This window comes from Miscanthus floridulus, unplaced genomic scaffold (genome assembly GCF_019320115.1).
Source record: "Miscanthus floridulus cultivar M001 unplaced genomic scaffold, ASM1932011v1 fs_214_1_2, whole genome shotgun sequence".
Classification (NCBI taxonomy): Eukaryota; Viridiplantae; Streptophyta; class Magnoliopsida; order Poales; family Poaceae; genus Miscanthus; species Miscanthus floridulus.
In genome coordinates, this window is record NW_027096386.1 from 1 (window position 1) to 22180 (window position 22180).

General features: G+C 49.4%; 1 protein-coding gene and 1 pseudogene across 1 annotated transcript; both read left to right on the top strand.

The window, feature by feature from the left end:
• Positions 1-2797: 2797 nt before the first annotated feature.
• On the top strand, positions 2798-4111 carry LOC136530814 (zinc finger CCCH domain-containing protein 37-like). The gene has a single exon (XM_066523532.1). The coding sequence runs from the start codon at positions 2878-2880 to the stop codon at positions 3667-3669; it is 792 nt and encodes a 263-aa protein (XP_066379629.1). The 5' UTR covers positions 2798-2877; the 3' UTR covers positions 3670-4111.
• A 13703-nt stretch (positions 4112-17814) lies between these two features.
• Positions 17815-20045, top strand: LOC136530815 (nifU-like protein 1, chloroplastic; annotated as a pseudogene).
• The last annotated feature ends 2135 nt before the right edge of the window (positions 20046-22180 follow it).

Sequence of the window (22180 nt, forward strand, 5' to 3'; positions counted from 1 at the left end):
TCTCATTCACATATCCAGCAAGGCCTATAAAGAAAGACTAAACAAAGAGGATTGCCGAGTACCGAGAAAGATCAAAGATTTCACAGTGAAAGCACGCGATGACGCGAGCAACGTGGGCATGTGGCGGCGGCGGCGGCGGCCTTGATCCAGGCAGCGAAACATGCATGCGCCCCTGCTCCTTCGATCCGCACGTGAAATCCCGCGAGCCTATCCAGTATCCAGCGCGAATGCGTTGCCTGGACTACTTGTTGGCAGCGCCAGCGCTAATAGTTCTTATCCGGGCCATCGGTGGTCGGTCGGTGGACGCCGGCGCGGCGCCGCGACTTGATGCCTGCCGCTGTTTCGTTCCAGTTCTGCCGAGCCGCCGGCAGAAAGCAGACTGCAGTGGCAGTGCAGGGCCCAGGGCACCGCATCATCATTATCATCGTCACAGTTCACACCTCGGCGCCTCTCAAAAGGAAGCAGCCGCCACGTCACCTTAAATTTTGTTAGTCGATCCTCCCATCCGACGACCCAGATTTCGTAAAGCAAATTTTACCGAAAACGACTTCTCGTGATTCTCCTTATTACCTTATCCAGCTTCTCACATGCTTCTCATTGGACTCTCCTGCTTCTCGTCCGAAGCCAGGCAACCAAATATATATCCAGCTTCTACTTCTTCTTCCTAAAACTTCTCAGAATATCTCGGCTCCTCCTCTCATCTCTCACCCCGTCGCTCCTAGCCCCGACGCGGACGCGCGACACGGACACGGCGACGACGGCGGGCGCGGTGGCTGCAGCCCTCCCCCTCCTCCTCCCCGGCATGCCGTCCGGCCCAGCATCGCGGCTCACTGCACCAGGCGCGGTCGGGGCGCGACGTCGCTCCCGGCCTACGGCGCGGCTCCGCCCGTGGCCACCGGCGATGGTTGTCCCCGGCCACGACCAAGCGACCGCACCCCCCACCCCCGGTGCCCGCTGACGTCACTTCCCCCCGGCGCTGCCTCCTCCCTCTGATCCGTGTGTGCTACTGTGCTCCAAGAAACCCTAGCTGTCCGTGCTACAGGTCGGGGCAGCACAGCGCTGACCCCGCCCCCGCGGTGGCGCCCTGCTCCCGCATCGGGACGATCGCTGGCGACAGCGGCGGCGGCCATCCTCTACTCTATTTCTTCCTCCTTGACCTCCCTTGGGCTTGGTATGGTAGCCTAAAAAACCCCCTTTAACTCCTTTGCCACCTTATGTCTCTAATCCCTTGATTTCACTTTCTGTATGTATGTATTATTTTTACTTACACATACAGTTCGTGTTCTGAAAAAGAAAAACCTAACCCTGTCTCAAAGCTTTCTGTTACTGTTGTGAACCTTTTCAAAACATATACAAGCGTATGCCATTGCTCATCATGTACGTACACGAGCAGAGGTCTCTGTCTTTTGGGTATGTCTAAATACCAAACTCATTTCTGATCTGATGAATGTGATGTAGCCTTCTTTATGTTTTTTTAGTTTTGCTTTAATTTTCAATTATGCCTCCTATATGTTTTTTATCTGTTTAGAAACATGTGAGTTATGTTTTTAATTAAGATCCTGTTGAAACTGAACCTTCATACGTGTTCTCTTTCATTTAGTCAGACAATTCTATCTGACAGGGATGATCGTCCTCTTATCTCGTCCAGATACCCGGTGATCTAATATGCCGGACTGCAGCCTTCTACGTAGAGGGCAACAGTCAGCGAACAGGTAATCAACATCAGCAAACAATTCTAAAGGATTCACACGGCAGCACATCTCCCTACCAATGCGCGCGATGGCGCGCGCCCTACACTAGTTATTACCAAGGACGCGCCTTTGAGCACGCGGAGACTGGCCGGACAGTGGAGACTGCTGTTCCGATGCGTCAGTGACGAACAGAGATTACGGAGGATTTCGTCACCTGGGATTCGCTGCATGTAGAGTTGCAGACGTCGGCCGCTGGTTCATCCAACCATTTCACGCTCGAATGCCAAGCGAAGCAAAGACGGGGAAAAGGTTCAGCGCGCGTTACCGCGGGCGGAAATGTCCGTAGGGAAAGCTCCTAACCTCCCGAGTCAGCTGATGCGAACCGCTCGGCGAGTAGTATTTAAGGTGCACGGAAGTACTCGTATATGCTTTTTATAGTACCAGTAGAATAAAAAAGACAAATGTGATGCAGCTGGGTACGTGTGCGTTGTCATGTTCGATTGGACTTGTTGGTTTAAAAACCGTATTTTTTAAGCAACAAACATTATTTTTTCTCACACCAAATCAGTCAATAATAATACCTTCAGCCACGACTTATCAGCCAATCCGGCCTAAATAAACAGGGCGCGCAGCAGACCACGGCGTACAGCGCAGCTCTCCGAGTAGCAGGCTCCCAGAGTCCCAGAAATGGGAGGAATCGACGTAGCGAAACCTCCACAGATCAACCGCAAATGCTTAAAGAAAGAAACTGCTTCCATGGAGAGAGAGAGAGGCAGGCGCCCAGTTCCTTCGGCGAGAGGGCCGCGACGTGGCGGGCAACATGCAGCACGGGCCTCCACGCCGCTCCACGTATCCGCCCCGCGCCCCCACGTACCCCGCCCCGCGCCAAAACCACCCCCCACGCAGGCACGCACGCCAGCCTCCGATAGCTCGGCAACCAACAGAGCCCTCAATACCGCCCATGCCATGCCCCCCACGCCATGCACCGGATGCCGTCCCAGCCCAAAACCCAACCGCGGGCGCGCGTCGACCCCGTCCGTCTCGTGCGCGCCACCTATAAAACCCCGCGCCAGTCACCTCAAGCCACGGTCACCACTACACTCCTCTCCTTTCCTTCTCCGTCACCACCGTACCCAGGCGGACCGAGTGCTGAACAGAGTGAGGGTCTGAGGCAGTGAGCGACGGCATGGTGAGCCGTGAGCAGCACACCCACCACAGCTACGAGCACCTGGTGCTCGACCCGGCGTCTCTGGGCGTGTCGTGGGCGGACGCAACCGCCGTGGAGATCCCGCCGCAGCTCCTCGCGGCGCTCGGGGAGTACCTCTCCGCCGCCCGCGGCGGAGATACGGACGCGGAGGCGGACGACGAGTTCATGATGTACGAGTTCAAGGTGCGGCGGTGCGCGCGCGCGCGGAGCCACGACTGGACGGCGTGCCCGTACGCGCACCCGGGCGAGGCCGCGCGGCGCCGGGACCCGCGCCGCGTCGCCTACACGGGGGAGCCGTGCCCGGACTTCCGGCACCGCCCGGGCGCCGCGTGCCCGCGGGGTCTCGCCTGCCCGTTCGCGCACGGCACCTTCGAGCTGTGGCTCCACCCGTCCCGCTACCGCACCCGCCCATGCCGCGCGGGCGCCGCCTGCCGACGCCGCGTCTGCTTCTTCGCGCACACCGTGGCCGAGCTCCGCGCCGCCGCCGGCGCCGGGACCAAGGACGAGTGCTTGCCGCTCTCGCTCTCGCCCAAGTCGACCCTGGCGCCGCTCTGGGAGTCGCCCCCGGTGTCTCCCGTGGAGGGCCAACGGAGGTGGGTCGACGCCATCGACGAGCCGTCGTCGGACGCCGACGCCGAGATGGAGGAGCTGATGCTCGCAATGCGGGAGCTCAGCTTCAGGAAGGCCCAGGCGTCGTCGGCGCCGGTCCTGCCTGCGGTCACGGAGGAGGACGGGCCGGACTTGGGGTGGGTGTCGGAGCTGGTGATGTAGGCATGCCAGCGCCTGCCCAGTGCCCAGTGCCCAGTGCCGACGCCCGAGCCCAAGATGTGGATGCCATCTCCTTCGCTCGCTGCCGGCGTCGTCAAGAGGCGCCTCTCGATCGCCATTCGGAACAGCTTCATTAAGCAATATTAATTCTAGCATTTTCATGAATGAATTGCATCATTCTTCTGTGGATAAACCAAACATGGTGCAACTGCAACTATTAATACTGCAATCTGTAAGCGTGGCGTGTGTGTTTCCCCTTTTTTTTCGGAGATCATGGCCTCAACATGCTGCTGTCCATGCTTTCCGTTCGATCATTTACTACCAGTGTATGTGTATGTGTATGTGTATGTGTATGTGTATATACGAAGTGTAGTTGGCTATGGATGAGCCTTCGCTGCTTCGTGATGTATCACAGTGTACTACTGCCTTCTGGACTCGAACTAATCTGCAATGTTTGTTCAGTCATCGAAGAGCGTCCATTCGATCCCTGCAGCTGCAGGGATTGATCTTTGCATGATAACATGCGGTGAAGTTTCAACAAATGTGAAAAACCAGGCAAATTCACCTCCCCCGTCGGTGACGTGGCCAGTGTTGACACCGATTCGCCATTGTCGCCATCAGCGAAACACACGACAGTACGAGGAACATCCCCCGGGCGAGCTCGCAGTGATTTTTTTTTATTTTTAACACATTTTTAAACTAAGTTTAAAACTAACACTGTTTAAATTTTTTTTTCTAAATCTAACACTTTTGGTTGCGTCTATTTGCACGCGCGCGGCGAATTAACACTGCCGCGTCATGCATGGGGGCGCGGCGAGGCTGCCTACGTGGCAGCGACCAGGGCCACTGACCGGTGACGTGGCCAGCTCTGCCGCGCCAACGATCAGGGCGCGGCAGTGACGCGCCACTCGCCATGCGGCCTAGTCCCTTTCCTCCCTCTCTCTCTTCCACTCCACGCCGCACAGCAGCCACCTCCGTGCCACCCTGCCCCGTCGCCGCGCCTCCCAGCCCGCACCGCCACGCCATTGCCTCCCGGCTTCCCCACGACCGGTCGCTGAATTTTCCCTCCCTTGTCGTTCTCCTCCCTACCTTTCCTGAAGCTTCTCCTCGTCCTTGTCAAGGTAATGAAGCTCCTCCTTGGCCTCCACGGTGGATCGAATGATTTCAATGAGTAGTTAGAGTATGGAGGAAAATATTTTGCTCTGTCACGCCTTGGCGAGTGGCGCGTCACAGCCGCGCCCTGATCGGTGGCGTGGCAGAGCTGGTCACGTCACCGGTCAGCGGCCTTGGTCGCTGCCACGTAGGCAGCCTCGCCGCGCCCCCATACATGGCGCGACAACGTTAATTCGCTGCGCCGTGCGAATAGACGCGGCCAAAAGTGTTAGATTTGAAAAAAATTAAACGGTGTTAGTTTTAAAATGAGTTTAAAGATGTGTTAAAAAAAATTCCTGGCAGTAAGCGGCGGCACACAACATAGGGGCCGGCGATGCCGTCGTCAGCCAAAGCAGCGCGAAGCCGTGTACTCTCCCGTCTCGTCCCGTCTCCCCCCTGCCTCTTCTTTTTCTTCTCTGAAACAAAAGAACACACGACTTTGAAATGTCGCCTCGCAAGTGGCAACTGACTGTCCACTGCGTGGAGCCACGAGATTTTTTTTGTCCCGTACCTTCTGTTCATTGGATCTGTATACAAATCTTTAGTTCCCCGCACGGTTCATCGGCACGGCATTGCTCGAGGACCACGGACACGGCGGACAAATCGGAAGCTATCCTTTGAGGGGGACCACGGCGCCACGAAAGCGAAGCGCCGTCGGATTGCAGCAAAACAACGGGTGCGCTTTTGGCTCCGCTCCAGGTCGTTAGCACCGCAAGTCTGCAACTTGCCGCGGCCGCACGGAAGCCGGGCGGAGCCCAGAGGGCAGGGGCACAGACAACGTTGGTGCGCCGTGCGTGCGTGGCTGCACAAGTTGCCCAGGCTTCTTTTCGCTGGGTTCCCTGCCCCCAGGCCAGACGCCACGCGACCACGGTTTCGGGGCTCTCGGCACACCAGCTGGGCACGGGCAGAGGACGAGGGCGCCGTCGCTTTACGTGCAGCCGCGGGTACGCTGGCGCTCAGCCGCTCAGGTGTCGAGCTCCCGTTGTTCGGCTGCCAAGTTGGGCTTCGAGTTGCGGTTTTTTAATTTCTCGCTGCGAAGTTTCTCCGTTTCGCTTTCGCTTTCTCCCGTCTTGACGCGGCTCGGCAGTATTTGGTGGTTGGTGCTCGGTAGGACAAAAGGTTACCTAGGTGACATGCGAGTATCCGAAATAAGGATGGCAACGGCCCCGATATCCAGTACCCGACGGGTATTTGATCTATTAGGGAACGGAGATAAGATCATAGCTTTACCCGTGGATATCTAAATGGACAATAATCCATCCCCGACGGGTATAGCGGGTACGGGAACGTTCCCTTTTTACCCGTCCACGTTACCCGTTGGAGAACCCGATTATTTGAGCTGTCATGTGAGTATTAAGCCCAAAGAAGCTCAACGTAGGTATTTTGGCCCAAATCTGAACAATTATATATATAGTTTGTGTATTCTAGAAACCCTAGTTTAATTTTTCCTCACCATCTCCGCCAGCAGCACAAGCATGCGTGCCTCACGAGCGCTCGTGTCCCTCGCTTCCTCAGTTCGGTCTCTCTACCAACTTTGCTCGTCCTCCTCGCAACCTTGCTCCTTCTCCTCGGCATCTCCGAGACTCCGACACTTATACCCGGGTAAAGAAGAAACGTCTCCGATTACAAAGCTACGACCCCAAGTGTCCTTGTTTATCGGGTATGCAGTACCCGTCGGGTATCTGTTACCCGACCGATGCCCGACGGGTACGGAGATGAGCAAGAATCTATACCCGAGACAGTTAACAGAGACAAGGACATGATAAATTCTCTGTAGCGAGGAAGAGAACGTTCCAGCGATACCCGATCGGTACATCCCCGTTGCCATCCTTAATCCGAAACCTGTGTTCCTCATAAGAAAGAGTATCTGAAACTGTGAAAAAAAAGACGCGACGATCTGTGGGTGCGAGATTTCACATCTTGCTTTGAGTTGAATATATAAAAACAAGGACTGGTTGATACTTCGACGATCAAAAGCTGTCTCAACACGGTCAGTCTGTTCGCTCGTTGGTTTCAGACTTTCAGTTATGGGTACAGTGTTTTTCTCTCACAGTAAATCAACTGTACAAACCAGCACAAACGGCTTATCGAACCAGCGAACAGGCTGAGTGTATAATTCAGATTGGTACTAAAACTCAGCCCTCAGGTCAGAGTACACTATTGAAAACTGGATGCAAAGTCAGTCCTAACTGTTAGTCGGAGACTCAGGCGCAAGAAATGAGAAACATAACATTTTGCAATGGAGGCAGACACTCGATCAAAGGTGAATGGAGCAAAATGCTTTTCACCAACCTTTTGTTACTGCACGCGTCATTGCAGCTGTTGCAACTCTATGCGCTTATGCATGATTATCAGCATCTAAGTACCCTTCTGTGTTTCAGGTTCATCGCTCCACGTCATACACTGAAATCTTCTGAAACGCTGCCTAGATTAAGCTGAAGAATAACAGCACTGTCACCGACGGTTGTCTTATGGTGAGGCCATTCTTGGTATTTATTTGTCCTTGATGCGACATCAGAAGAATGTAGGGGGAAAGCTCACGACTCGTCTCGCGCCATCTACTTTGAGCACTTCTTCCTCCACAATCTTCTTCCTCTTTTCTGGAATTTCTCATCACGATTGCTAACCTTGTACGGATTTACCTTATCTCCTTTAACTGAGATTCGTTCTCTTTCTTCCATTTTGGAAAGTGGTTCTTGAGCTTTCCACAATTCCTGATTGGGGTTCATAACAAGGAGCCGCATGGCCTGCCATTTCCAACACCTACCATCTGTCTTTAAACTCTTAGCTAGGTGGCTCACAACATTTATCCACCTATCTGAGTTTCTTACCAACACTTCAACTTCAGGGTTGTGGTCTTGCCATTTCAAGTTTTCAGCTCTGTCCTGGTGGACGCCTTTAATTGTCAAGCTAAGGCAGAATCGGTAGATGCTCCTCAGGTAGCCACACCATCAGAAGCAGACGCTGGTCAGGCAAGATTTAACATCAATGGTCCAGAACTGCATACCTGTGCAGATTACAGCAGAACTTAGAACACCAAAGCATACATTCACTAGAAAGAACACAATGATATCATAATCAATCAATTATTTTTAGAGAATTTTTACAATGGTTGTCGGACAATGGACGGCTCACGAGGAGCGATCCAACGGCTAACAAGACAGAGGAACCGAGAGGAACCAATTAGAGAGGCACCATGAGGCATAAGTGCGTACTAAATGGTGGGATGATACGCACCAAGTGCATACTAAAATTAGTGGGATCAACACCTAAAAAAAATAATACGCTAATTCTATTTTTGAATTTCTTTTACATAGTTAAGGGTAGAATGATAAATTTGTAATAAAAAATAATGTTTGAGTAGTATAGAGACGATTGAATTGAATTAGTATAGTTTGTCACACGTATTTTTCTCAGGTTCAGACCACTCCAACCCTCTCTCGTCTCTCTGTTCCTCCTTCTCACCGATTGACATCGTGTTGCGGCGGTGCGGCTGCCAGGGCGAGGGCGAGCGCGAGGGTAGGGCTGCGGCGGCCAGGGCACACAATTCGTCCTCACCAGTCCCCTACGAACGGCGGCACCGCATACATCCGACGAAGGCGTTGGAGGAGGCTGGATTGGGCCCGGCGGCGTCCGTTCTCCCGTTGGCGGTGGCGGCGGCCGTCCCCGGTGCCGAAGGGTGCGTGCGGCGAGGTGCGCTCGCGGACACGGCGGTCCGAGGTGGTGAAGCTGGCGGCGACATCGCCGTCTGAAAGCTCTAGTTTGGTTTTGGTGAATTGATAAAACCCTAAGTGCTAACCTAGTTTATCAAATTGATTATGAGATAGGTAGCACTACTCTAAGTGGTGAAGCAAATGAAGATAATGACTTCATGATGGTGATGCCATGGTGATGATCAAGTGCTTGGATTTGGAAAAGAAGTAAGAGAAAAACAAAAAGCTCAAGGCAAAGGTGAAATTCATAGGAGCTTTTCGATTTAGTGATCAAGATACTTAGAGAGTGTGATCACATTTATGATCGATAGCCGTACTATTAAGAGGGGTAAAAATCATATCGAAATGCGGTTATCAAAGTGCCACTAGATGCTCTAACTCATTGCGTATACATTTAGGATCTAGTGGAGTGCTAACACCCTTGAAAATGTTTGTGAAAATATGCTAACACACATGCACAAAGGTGATACACATTATGTTTAGCACTTGGGAGCAAGGGTTCGAAACACCATCAGCGCCCTGTACAAAAAAGACAGGGTTTCACATAGTGCACCGGACGCTGGTCACGCAGTGACCGGACGCTGGGGTCCTACGTCCGGTCAGTAGCAGCAGTGAGCGCGCAGTCTCGGTCTTGTGACAGGACGCTGGCACGAAGAATGACCGGACGCTCAGGGCCTGCGTCTGGTCAGTGCTGACGTACGCTGATGTGGCGACGCACAGAGGAGACGCTGAGTGACCAAACATTGGGCGAGTTCAGTCGAGCGTGACCGGACGCGTCCGGTCGCGAATGGAACCTTACTGGAAACGACCGGAAGCTAGGGTCCTACGTCCGGTCACTTCGAAGCAGCGCGTCTGGTCAGAACTTAAATGTACTGACGACCGTTGAGATCGAGCGATCAACGTTTGAAGCAGGGGCCATGTGGCACGCATCGCGCGACCGGACGCTGGAGTCCAGTGTCCGGTCGCCCCGATTTTTAGTGGACTGAGGAGCCAACGACTCTATTTCGTGGGGGGCTTCTATTTAAGCCCCATGGCCGGTTCAAGCTCACCCTCTTGACCATTTGCATTGACATAGCAACCTTGTGAGCTTAGCCAAAGCCCTCCCACTCATCTCCATCATTGATTCAACATCTTTGTGAGATTGGGAGAGAATTCAAGTGCATTGATTGAGTGTTTGCATCTAGAGGCACTTGGTATTTGTGTTTTGCTATGGGATTCACTTGTTTCTCTTGGTGGTTGCCGCCACCTAGATGGCTTGGAGCAGCGAGGATCGTCGAGCGGAGGTTGGTGATTGTCTTCGGCTCCGATCGCGGTGATTGTGAGGGGTCTTGTGTAACAGAACCGACCAATTATACGAAATTAAGTAAGAAAATCATCCGCCAGCGCAGACGCTTTAGCAAACTTAAGCCCGTATAACCCGGTAGTCCGTGAAATCACGAAGGATTTCAAACCAACTCATGTCCCAGCCATGATCGTAATAAGTTTAGCGGTCACCAATCACATATTACATAAAAGTTTGCATATAGATACATCAGAGTTTAAACATAGTTATTACAAAACAAGTTCAAATAAAAAGTAGCGGAAGTCATTTGTTTAAAACCACACACACTCACACGGAGTTCAAATATAGTGCCAGCGAATGATCATCTCCAACAAAAGCATCAGATGAGACGTAAGGAATGACCATGCCCATGGTCCTAAGCATCACCCATCGCAGGATACAGGCAGTTGATACAGTAGCCATAGTACATCTGCCCATCTGCAACAAGTGGGAATAAAACCCTGAGTACGAGAAGGTACTCAGCCAGACTTACCCGACATAACCGAAAATAAATGACACCAAGGATTATGAAGGGCTTTATAGTAGGGTAGCTGACTCATTTGCAAAAGAAGCATTTTTAGCATTTCAAGAACCTTTCTAAAAGCATTATTGCCAAGTTAATTATTATTAACCTGTCCACTAGATTTGCACCTATACTAGAGTAAACATGTGATTAAGCAGATAATGATAACCAATGATCATTAAGTAACTTCCATACCGTCATATTCATTATAACTGTCCAAGTGTTCCATAACATTTACTACGATGAAGTCACTCAAGTCAAGTGCTCACTATCCAGGAGCGATGGCGATTCGAATCGATTCCTAACCAGCTGGTGATTTATTCCTTACACAAACCTCACTCACCCGCTAAAGTGAGATATTGATCACCGAGCCAACTTTCCAGGTATCTCGAGTTTGCCAGGAACCACATGTACCCGGGGGCCGACCGACTGCACTTTGGTCTTATCATCCCGCCCCCGTTTCCTACCACACCTGCTTCGGCACAGTGCGCTGCGGGCAATCTACTCGGCCCGAAAAATCTCCCAGCTTCGCGGTCGGAAGGTACTTTATCCGGCCAGCTAAATGTAAGGCATGCGTTCAACATGACTCGAGGCCCAACAACGGTCGGTCCTTAATCGACACAGACGGAAACACTACAGTTCAAAACTCTGCAAGTCTCCGTCCGGTCTCAACTTCATTTAACCCTTAGTTATACCATGACTTCATAGTCATCCAAGCAGATCCAGGTAACCACCTATAGCTCGCAGGTGACAGGAAATCACCCGACTTCTACCGGTCTAAGCCAGCTAAGCATTGACTCGACTGCGGATACCAGGGTAACAAGGATATAGTATAACAAAGGTAAACAAGGTATAATGCAGCAACGGTTGCAAACAACTCCTGAACGTAATGCATCAATTTAAAGTAAAACATTTAATTAATTAATTGCAAACCGGGAGAAAATGCTCCGGGGCTTGCCTCTCTCGAAGGAGCTCGGACGGTGATCGGGGCACTCCGGAAGTTCCTCAACGTCCTCCTCGTCGGCTTCTGGCACTTCCTGCTGCCTGCGCCTCGAGCTGCTCCTCGGGCTCCTCGGTTATGACGACTGGGTTCTCGGTTTGCGATCCTGTATGATGCAATGCGCGTAAGTGATTATGCAAACGGTGCATCGAAGGAGATGAATGCAATGGATATGTTTAAATGCAAGGTAGTCAACATCATCCACGAAACTATAATACAAGCACATGTCATCTACTGCATTCTCTTCTACTACTAATATGTTAAGTTAACCTATCTTATGAAATGCTTCAAAGATACACCAAAGCTTTACTAATTTCTTAATCACACTTAAAGCGACACTTGCTTAAACCCTAATTAATAATAGGTTTGAATAGCAACATATATTTCTGATGCTCCTAAAAATCTGAGAAAATTACAGTAGCATAATACTACTCTAAACAGACTACCATAAAAATTTCATGGCATTTGGATAAGTAAACTATCCTACACAAAAATGACAAGCTATAGCATGAAAATGAGCATGAAATTACTTTGTACTATGAAAAGTGTCAAACAACAGAAATAATATTTTTCCTAGGTTCTTCATAGCATATAATGACTGTACAAAAATTATCACATGCATGTTTTATACAAAATTTGTGCCCTAGCAAAAATAACAAAAATCAGCCATTAAAAGTACTTGAACTACACCTCAAAATTTTTCCACAGAACATGCATGAAATATATTTTTCCTAGGAAGTACATGACATAAGAAGATGAACAAACTTGAAATCATATTTTTCTGAAGCCTATATATTTCTATACCCATTTTTCAAGTTATCAGCAATATTCAAGATTAAATAAAATCCTATAGAAAAGTATCCCAAAAATGACATGCAATAATTTTCCCTAGTAGATCTGGTAATAAGGAACCTAGAAAAATTTGTTTCAACAAATTTGGAGCAAATTTGACCATCCAAACATTTTTCAAACCATTTTTGATTTCAAATAACAAATAATAAATAGAAATCAATTCATTTAAATGCTACTGGGCCGGCCTGCGGAATGGAACTGGCCCACGGCCATCACCGGCCTGCGCGGCCCAAGCGCGAGGGAGGGGGAGTCGGCCTGGCTCGGGGCTCGGCCCACGGCCACTTGGCCTGGCCGGCCTGGCTCGGGCAGGGCCATGCCGGCGCTTGCGCTGGCACGGCGGCGCGGCTCGGCCACGAGGCCGGCAGCCATCTCCGGCCGAGGCAAGGCGGGCTAGCGGGCGCATGCGACGCGCGAGAAGATGGTGAGTGCGGTAGGGCAGCTAGGCGGGGCTGGAGAAGAGGAGGAAGGCGACTCCCATGGCGGCCGAGCACGGCGGCGCCATGGCCGTCGGTGGCGAGACGTGGGGAGGCTTACCCAGGGCTCGGAAGGCGGAGCAAGCTCGCGCGTGAGCCAAAGGGAGGCGAGGCGGAGCTGCGGGCGCGACGAATTGAAGAATGGCTCGGTGGTGAGGGAGTTAGACGCCGGCGGAGCTCGGGGCTCGCGGCGAGGGCGGAGCTCGGGCTCGCGGCGAGGGCGGAGGGAAAAGCAGCGCGGGAGGAGTGGGGGCAGAGCGCGTGCGGCTGGCAGCAGGGCGCGCTCCTCTTCAAGTCCGCCAGTGCGCTGCGCGGTCAGGGCTAGCCGGGCGCGTGGCGGACACGCGGCGGGCGTCGCCTGACGCGCTCGGGACGTGGCGCGGCGACGGGCACGGCGCGCGGGAGAAGAAGGCGCGGCGCGCGGAGGCAGGCCGGGCGCGGCGCGGTGCTGGGCTGGGCCGAGCGAGGCGAGGCGCGCGCGGCGCGCGGGAGCTCGCTGGGCCGGCTTTGATGGCGGGCCAGAAGCGAGGCGGCGGCCCAGGAAAAAGGAAATGAAGATTTTCAATTTATTTTCAAGAAATTTTTAAATGCCATCTTTCAAACATTATTTTGAGCAAGAAAATGACCTCTTTTGAAAATGTACCAAAAATGAAAGTTGCTTAGAATTTAATTACCTACAACTTTGCTTTTATGACCAAAGTCCAATTCTATCTAGATTTTAAATTATCGAATCAAAGTTAAATTTTAACTCAAAACCCTAATTTTGGGAACTTACTTTGGAAGTAGAATTTTAAATTAATTTGAATACAAACCTTGCTCCAAAAATTGTGCTAAACCATTCTAGATGATTTATAAGCATAACCAACAGTTTCTACTCAACTAGCAAGCAAGAATCAGAGCAAAACAACCATAATAAGTGTATGTACCATTTTCGTTTCACAATCATGTTTCGTATGTTTCGAAGAAATATTTCAGTTGTTATATGCAAGATCATGCATGTAGGATTAGGATGATTGATGATGCATGACATGTATGATTAGCAGTGCCTAGATGCAGGCATAACACCGGGGTGTTACATCGTCAGGGCGATCCCATCTCCCCCTACCTATTCCTTCTCTGTGCTGAAGGTTTATCATGCTTGTTGAAGTCGGTGGGGCCAGTGTATCTATCCAGAGGTGTGCGCATGGGTGTCCATGCCCCCTGGATCTCGCACCTACTCTTTGCGGATGACTGCATAGTCTTTTCAGAAGCATCGCAGAGGAGGGCCTCAAGGCTGCAACAGCTACTTGATGTCTATAGTAGAGGATCGGGGCAAATGGTGAACCGTGATAAGTCAGCGGTCTTCTTCAGCCAGAATTGCTCTGATGAGATGAAAGTGGAGGTTCGGGAGACACTAAACATTGATCAGGAAGCATTGGCAGAAAAATACTTAGGGCTACCTACAGCGGTGGGGCGATCCACTATAGAGGATCAGGAAAGCAATCGGCACATGGAGTGGTAGGGAGGCAAGTTGGGCAGGGAGGGGGGTTCTTCTCAAATCTATCGCGCAAGCCATACCAACCTACTCTATGAGTTGTTTTCTACTCTCAAAGACAACCTACAAGAAAATGCGCTCCCCCATAGCAAACTATTGGTGGGGCAGCTCAGCAGATAGCAAGAGAATGCACTGGCTAAAATGGGACCGGCTTACCTACCCAAAACCCTTGGGTGGCATGGGCTTTAGAGACATGAGGAATTTTAACCTCGCTATGCTTGGTAAACAAGGATGGAGGCTGCTGACAAAGCCGGATAGCCTTTGTGCCAAGGTGTTGAAAGGTAGATACTATCATGATGGGAATTTTCTGACAAGCACCAGGAAGAAGCATGCAAGTTAGACATGGCGTTCCATTCTCGCCTGAAAGCTCTAGTTTGGTTTTGGTTAATTGATGAAACCCTAAGTGCTAACCTAGTTTATCAAGATGATTATGAGATAGGTAGCACTACTCCAAGTGATGAAGCAATGGCGAAGATCATGACAATGGTGATGGTCAAATGCTTAAACTTGGAAAAGAAGAAAGAGAAAAACAAAAGGCTCAAGGCAAAGGTATAAAATATAGGAGCCATTTTGTTTTAGTGATCAAGACACTTAGTGAGTGTGATTACATTTAGGATAGATAGCCGTACTATTAAGAGGAGTGAAGCTCGTATCGGAATGCGGTTATCAAAGTGCCACTAGATGCTCTAACTCATTGCATATGCATTTAGGATCTAGTGGAGTGCTAACACCCTTGAAAATGTTTGTGAAAATATGCTAACACTTGTGCACAAGGTGATACACTTGGTGGTGTTGGCACATCTACAAAGGAGGTGGTGTTTGCAGGGTTGAGATGGGCGGGATTCAGCGCTTTTGGGAAAATGAAATGCCTATTTTCTATTGCGCCGGATGCAAATTCTTGTGGTTGGCACATTGGATCAAGGGTGAAGAAGTTAGAAGTGAAAACGAGTTGATCGCGAAGACGCTGGCGTTGGTCAACTGACCGGACGCTGGGTTTGAAAGCACCGGACGCTGGTTTCTGCGTCCGGTCAAACTGACGGGTCTGCACAGTACCGAGGGTATTGCACCAGACGCTGGTCTGTGTCCAGTCAAGGTGGACCGGACGCGTCCGGTCGAAAAAATATGCCTCGAGGAGCTTACTGGAAACGATCGGACGCTGAGGCTTCAGCGTCCGGTCAGTTTGACCGGAGCGTCCGATCAGAGCGCGTTTTGCCCAGTAAAGGGGTATAACGGCTCTATTTGATGGGGGCTCTATTTATAGCCCCATGGCCGGCTCAAGGGAGCTGACTTGCACATTTTCATTGACATAACAACCTTGTGAGCTTAGCCAAAGTCCTCCCACTCATCTCCATCATTGATTCATCATCTTTGTGAGATTAGGAGAGAATCCAAGTACATTGCTTGAGTGATTGCATCTAGAGGCACTTGGTATTCGTGTTGCGCTGCGGATTTCGCTTGTTACTCTTGGTGGTTGCCACCACCTAGACGGTTCGGAGCAGCGGTGAAGGATCGACACGAGTTAGTGATTGTTCGTGGCCGCCTTCGGTGATTGTGAGGGGAGTTGTACCTTTCCCGGTGGAGTGTCGAAAGGTAACTCTAGTAAATTGCTTGTGTCATTGAGTTACCTCACTTGTGGGTCGGTTCTTGCGGTGTCCTATCGTGTGGACGAGGTTTGTGAAACACCTCTTAGCCGTCGAACCACCAAGTGTTGGTCGACACAACGGGGACGTAGCGTGTTGGCAAGCACGTGAACCTCGGGAGAAAATCAATTGTCTCTTGTCTTTGGCATTCTCCCGGTGATTAGCTATATATTCTTCTTGTGATTGGTTCATCCCCTACACGTCGGTATAATCACCTTACTCACTTATTTATATTCTTACAAACTAGTTGATACAAGCTCTTTAGTGTAATTAGAATTGAGAGCTTGCTTTATTATTTACATTCATCTAGTTGAGCTCTTTAGAGTAGCAAGATTGAGAGCTCTTAGTGAGTAATTACTTTGGAAGTTGTGTGCCTAAGTAATCATTGCAACTAGGATTATTGGATAGGTGGCTTGCAACCCTTGTAGAGCTAGAGCAAGTTTGCATTACGCTATTTGTCATACTAATCAAATTGCTCTAGTTGATTTGTAGAATTTTAAATAGGCTATTCACCCCCCCTCTAGCCATATTAGGACCTTTCATCGTGCGGGCGTGATGTGTTGATGAAGGGGCTGATTAGGAGGATTGGTAGTGGGGCCTCGACTCATATCTGGAGGGATCGTTGGCTCCTAGACCATTTCAGAGGTCAACCGATCACCCCGGAGGACGGGCAACAGGTTGAGCAGGTGGCCGACCTATTGTCAGATAATGGACAGTGGAATGCAGACCTCATTACGGAGATCTTTTTTCCGGTGGATGCAGCTGCAATCATGCGCACTCCGGCAAGACTCCAACAAGAAGATGTGTGGGCTTGGGAACCAGAACAACATGGCTGCTATTCAGTCAAATCGGCTTATGGATTGCTTGATGAGGCACGCACTGGTGAGGCGGTGGGTTTGGAAGCAGATGGCTCCGGAAGTTCAGTATGGGGCAAAATTTGGAAACTGAAGATACCTCCAAAAGTCAAGGTGTTCTGGTGGAGGGTGATTCAGGAATTCCTCCCATCTCGCCAGGTACTGCATCGCAAGCATGTGGAGCCGATTGCAAACTGTGAGGTATGTGGTGCGGAATCTGAATCCATTAGGCACACGCTGTTGGAGTGTTCGATCACAAGGGTGTTCTGGGAGGCGACAAAAACCAATACAGGTGTGAAGCTCCTGGCCTTGCATCAAGACAACTGGGCTCATAACCTTGCAGAGGGAAGAGCAGTTATCGGAGATGGGCAACAGATCATCATGATCGGAATGTATGCGCTCTGGACGCTGCGTAATAAGAGAAGACATGGTGAGATACTGCCGCCAGTTCGGGTGACGGTGCAGTGGGTGGCGGACTTGGCCTATGATCTTGGACAAGCAACCCGTCACCAAACGCCACCTCGACCAGCAACTCAGCAACCGAGGTGGGAATGTCCTCAAGATGGTTGGCTCAAGTGCAACACAGACGGGGCCTTCTATGACCGATCAGGGCAGGGAGCTACCGGGGCAATCCTCCGGGATAGCTCTGGTAATTTCATCAGAGGCAGTGCAAAGTGGTATGATCAATGTCTTGATGTCTTCATTGTCGAAGCTCTAGCCTGCCGGGATGGGCTGAGACTGGCGATTCAATTTGGAGCTTGGAGAGTCTGGCTGGAATCCGACTGCCAACAACTCATTCAGCTATGGCAGGCGGGATCTAGTCAGAGATCAACCATTGCGACGGTTCTGCAGGAGATTCGGGAGCTAAGCCTAGTGTTTCTTGAGTTTAATTTTTCCTTTATACCCAGGAATTATAATAAGGTAGCACACTCGTTAGCTAAGAGGGTCACGGTTGATACACGAGCTGGTTTGTGGACTTATGCTCCAGCTTATGTATTAGACGCATTGACTGCAGATTATAATTTTGCTCCCAATGAATGAATGAATCTCCAAGTCTTAAAAAAAAAAAAAAAAAAGACAAACGGCCGGACGAGCCGGCCGTGCCCGGGGAGAGAAAACCGGCGAGCCCAGGAATCGCGGCACAATACTAATCAACCCGCCAGCCGCCACCAAGAAGAGCGGTGGCAGCTGGCGGGAGCGTCTCGACACCCCACGCCGGCCGATTGGAAGAATCCTTCACCCTGAGGGCGTGAGGGGGGATGGCGACGTCGGCGGCGGCCGCCGTGGCCGTGTCGGCGTGGGCTCCGGCCGCTTCCTCCTCCTCGTCGTCCTCGTCCATGGTTTGGGCTAGGCTTCCTCTTTGCTTCTGTTCCCTTTGTACTTTCGGCGTGGATTGGGAATGTGATGATGCTAACTGGGCGAGATGTTTCGGCGTGGAGGTGCGTGTCGTGTCGTGGACGCGTGAGAGTCCTGCGCCATGATTGGTTGCCGCCACGTCCATTGGCCGCCGTCCGCAAGGTGAGGCCTCCCCCCTCATCGCCGGCTGCAATTGCCAGTTGCAAAGCTTTCCTGCAGCAGAGATGAGAGATGTTCGCTAAGCATGCTCTCAGAGCTCCTCCATAGGACGAGGAATTCTTACATGATTCAGCTGAATAATTACATTGTTTCGCACTGCTTGTAATGTGGTTCTGGATGACTGAAAACGATCAATTCATAGTTGCCTCTAGCTTGCAAACTGTTTTGCTGAATTTCTGCTCGGAATCTGATAGAGCAAGTTCATCTGAATGATCTGAACAATTCAGTACTTGCCTTGCCCTTTTACGAGGTCAACTGAACCTATAGCTGTTTTATGTTCTGCATGCGAAGCAGTTGCACGAGCCGTCGCCGGCCTGAATACAGTGGTGCAGTTGCCATTAACCACTGGAAATGTCGAGTCAGTTCTGGATGAAGTGCGCCCGTATCTGATAGCAGATGGAGGCGATGTCGCCTTGCACGAGATCAACGGGAATGTTGTGAGATTGAAGCTGCAGGAAGCACGTGGATCGTGTCCAAGCTCAGTGACGACGATGAAGATGAGCATTCAGCGACGCTTGATGGAGAACATACCAGAGATCAGCGCAGTCGAACGTGTTGCAGACAAGGAGATGGGGCTTAAGCTAAATGAAGCAAATGTTCAGAAGGTATTTGCCAACCGTGCAGGCTTGTTTTGTTTTAATGTTCTGAATGAATCTTGTAAACATGCTAGTAGATGATTTGCACGAATAAACATTAGTTAGGGTGACTCCTGTGATCACTTAAACCTGCATCTGCAGGTGATTCAACTGTAAATGGTCGATAGGCCCAGCACCGCTTGGCACTGATTTTTTATCTGAAAGGGACGATTGTACTGAATTTGATTTGATGCACTAGCTATCTCAATTAAATGTCTAAACAAATACAAGTATCTGATTGATAGCCGATCTTAGACCATTAGTTTGTGCAACTTTTAGTGCTTGGTAGTAGTTTTAGGAACATTGGAGGACATCTTTCTTCAATATATTAGTTTTGGACTTGCATTCTGAAACTACATTGTTTGAATTGAACCTTTTTGCCTGAGAGCTCTATACCTGGAGCAACACCCTCGCTACTCCAGGTCCTGCTTATATAAATATGAGGTTTGAAATACTGAAATTATCAGTTTCACTTTGTAGGAACGAGGAGCGTATCTAAAACCCTGAATCTGAATTGATAAAGACATCTTATTTTCTTTGTGATCAAGTGATATTATTTCTATCATCCTGATGCCAATAATCGCTCCAACATTATACCTTGCCTCCTTCTGGGATCATTCTACACCATTTGCACCATTACATGATTCACCTTCTTACAGATAAAATAAAATATTAAGAGGGATATCTTAAGGTATTGGTGACTCCTTTAAACCAAATTTCAGGTACTAGCTGAGATTAGGCCATACCTTGCTGGCAAAGGAGGTGGCGAGCTCGAGTTCATCAAGATCGTTGGCCGCACTGTGAATGTCCGGCTCACAGGCCGAGCTGCAGGCGTGAAGACTGTTCAAGTGGCGCTAACTTAGAAGCTCCGAGAGAAGATCCCATCCATTGCAGTCATCCGTGTATATTGTCATAATTTTTGTGGATATCTGTATGTCAGCTCCTAAAGGAGCACAGCTACAGGGCCTCTCAAAGATATGATGTACATGTGCTATCTGATCGTTGCTATCAGGCAGTAGCCTCCTGAATTGTTCTTCGAATTGGCAGTCACTAGTCAGGCAGAGCAATGCTACTTTGGATGCAACGGCCAACCGGATGTATATATGGTACGGGTCTTTATATGTAGCCTTGCAAAGAAAATTGAAGAGGTGTGTTTTGGCTGAAATTATGCTATTGTTGACTCAAGCACCGTGCAATTCTGATAGGAAGCAAATCAGAAACCAAAGAGCTGCTAAAAGGTTTCTCTCGGCAAAAAGAGAACCTATGGCATTTGTTGGCCAAACCGTGCAAAGTTGATTGATGAAAGCTAAATAAGAGTCTACTTTGACAATTTGACTTCATGACCAAATAAGTAATGGTGGGAACACTGTAAGACGAAGGACAAACAGTATTCATTCATGAAAAAAAAAAGAATTCCTGTTTCATTTGATGTTGGAGCAAAAGATGAATAACTCCAGCTACCAAAATTGCTGAAATGCCATTTCATCTCAGTGCACATTTTCGATCCAATTTTGGTTTAATAGTGCAGGCTAGTTAGAACGACCACGTTTATTCAACTAATGTTCCAGGCAAGTGAGAGGATGAACGAAGGTAGATATTTAAAGCACAGTATATCAGTCATGCTCAGGTATTGAATCACAGATTCATACATCGAAAACGAAGCATGAGATCCAGCTAGCTGACGGATTTACTTTCAGTTGGCGTCAGCAGCATGGAGGCATCAAAGATCGCCACACAAACGCCAGAATGCCAGATCAATGCCCAAGCAAACTCCGAACACGAGCAGAGATAGCGATTGAACAAGCAAAGGTTTGTTACATTACCAGCCAAATTGCCAAGAAACACTGCTAGTTCTCTTCTCGTCAAAATGTGGCCGGATTACATCGCGGGAGCGGCATCAGATCGAGACGAGAACCACCCGGCCGCCCGGCAAGATCTCGGTGCGCTCTAACTGCCACCGGCTCCAAGCAAAAAACAAAAAAAGTGGAAGAAAGAAGAGAAATCCACGAACGCGGACCGGTCTAGGCAGCGGAGGGGAGGATCCACGACCCGACGAGGTAGGCGAGGAAGCCGGCGAAGGCGAGCAGGAAGGCGTAGTCCACCGCGACGAACAGCGCCGTGGACCCGTGGCTCCTGTTCTTGGTCGCCTTCTCGCCCGCTCCAGCGCTGAGCTTATTGGCCTTCTCCATCTCGCGCTCCCCTTCCCTTCTCCGGTTCCGGCGACGTCGTGCGGGGCTGGATGGGGGAAGCGGCCGCTCGCGTAGAGGATGACCGAAGAGAGATCTGCTGCTCGTATCTATACGGGAACAGTTAATTATTGTATCTATAAATTTTAAGGAGAGAATAAATCAATCGGCGCCTGTGGCGTAATGGATAAGGCGTCTGACTTCTAAGCAGACGATTAGTTCGAGTCCCACCAGGCGTATTATTTTTTGTTCTTTTTTAATTATTTATTAAATTGCATCCAATCTTTTTGTTTTTTTATTATTTATTAAACTGCATCCAATCTCTAAGAGCAAACCAGGTTTCAAAAAAGAATCGTTTTATCTACAGTGAGCCACATTTTTTTGACAAATACAAATCGTCCAGTTTCTAGAGTAACTTTACAGATATGTTTTTTCAATATTATTGAGAACTTTTGTTTTTCAAAATTTGTATGAATGCTTGTGTGTTCACTTGTTTTTTTTTTAAAGTCCGAATTGACTTGAAAAGTAGAAAATAAAAAGAAAAGTGTCTAAACTAAGAAGAAGTATATATATGTTGCCCTAAAAATTTTTCATGCAAAAGAAAAACATTGAAATACAAAATTAGACGACGTTTGTAGTTTTTTTAAATCCGAATTGACTTGAAAAGTAAATAAAAGAGAAGTGTCTAAACCAAGAAGAAGTATATATATGTTGCACTAAAAAAATTCATATAAAAGAGAAATATGAAATACTTGTGCTATATAGAAATGGTGTAACTAAAAGTTTTGGTGTGCGAGAAGAAATATTTCACTCGATTCTTGTAATATCTCTAATCTAATAAGAAGTGGAACTCCTCAAACACGCAAAATTTCCCTTTAAAATCCTCACAGAATTTGGTTGTAGGGTAAAAGTGGACGATCCCTATTTTTAATGTCTTCCATCTTTTATTTTTTCTAATGATGATCCGTCTGTTCGTTTGGCTGTGGCTTGTCGTAAACGATCGTAAATTTTCAGTCGAAACAGTATTTTTCTCTCACATAAACCATCCAGCAGTAC

Excerpts from the sequence above, each read along its gene's own strand:
- LOC136530814 (XM_066523532.1), top strand. The coding sequence starts at position 2,878 with ATGGTGAGCCGTGAGCAGCACACCCACCACAGCTACGAGCACCTGGTG.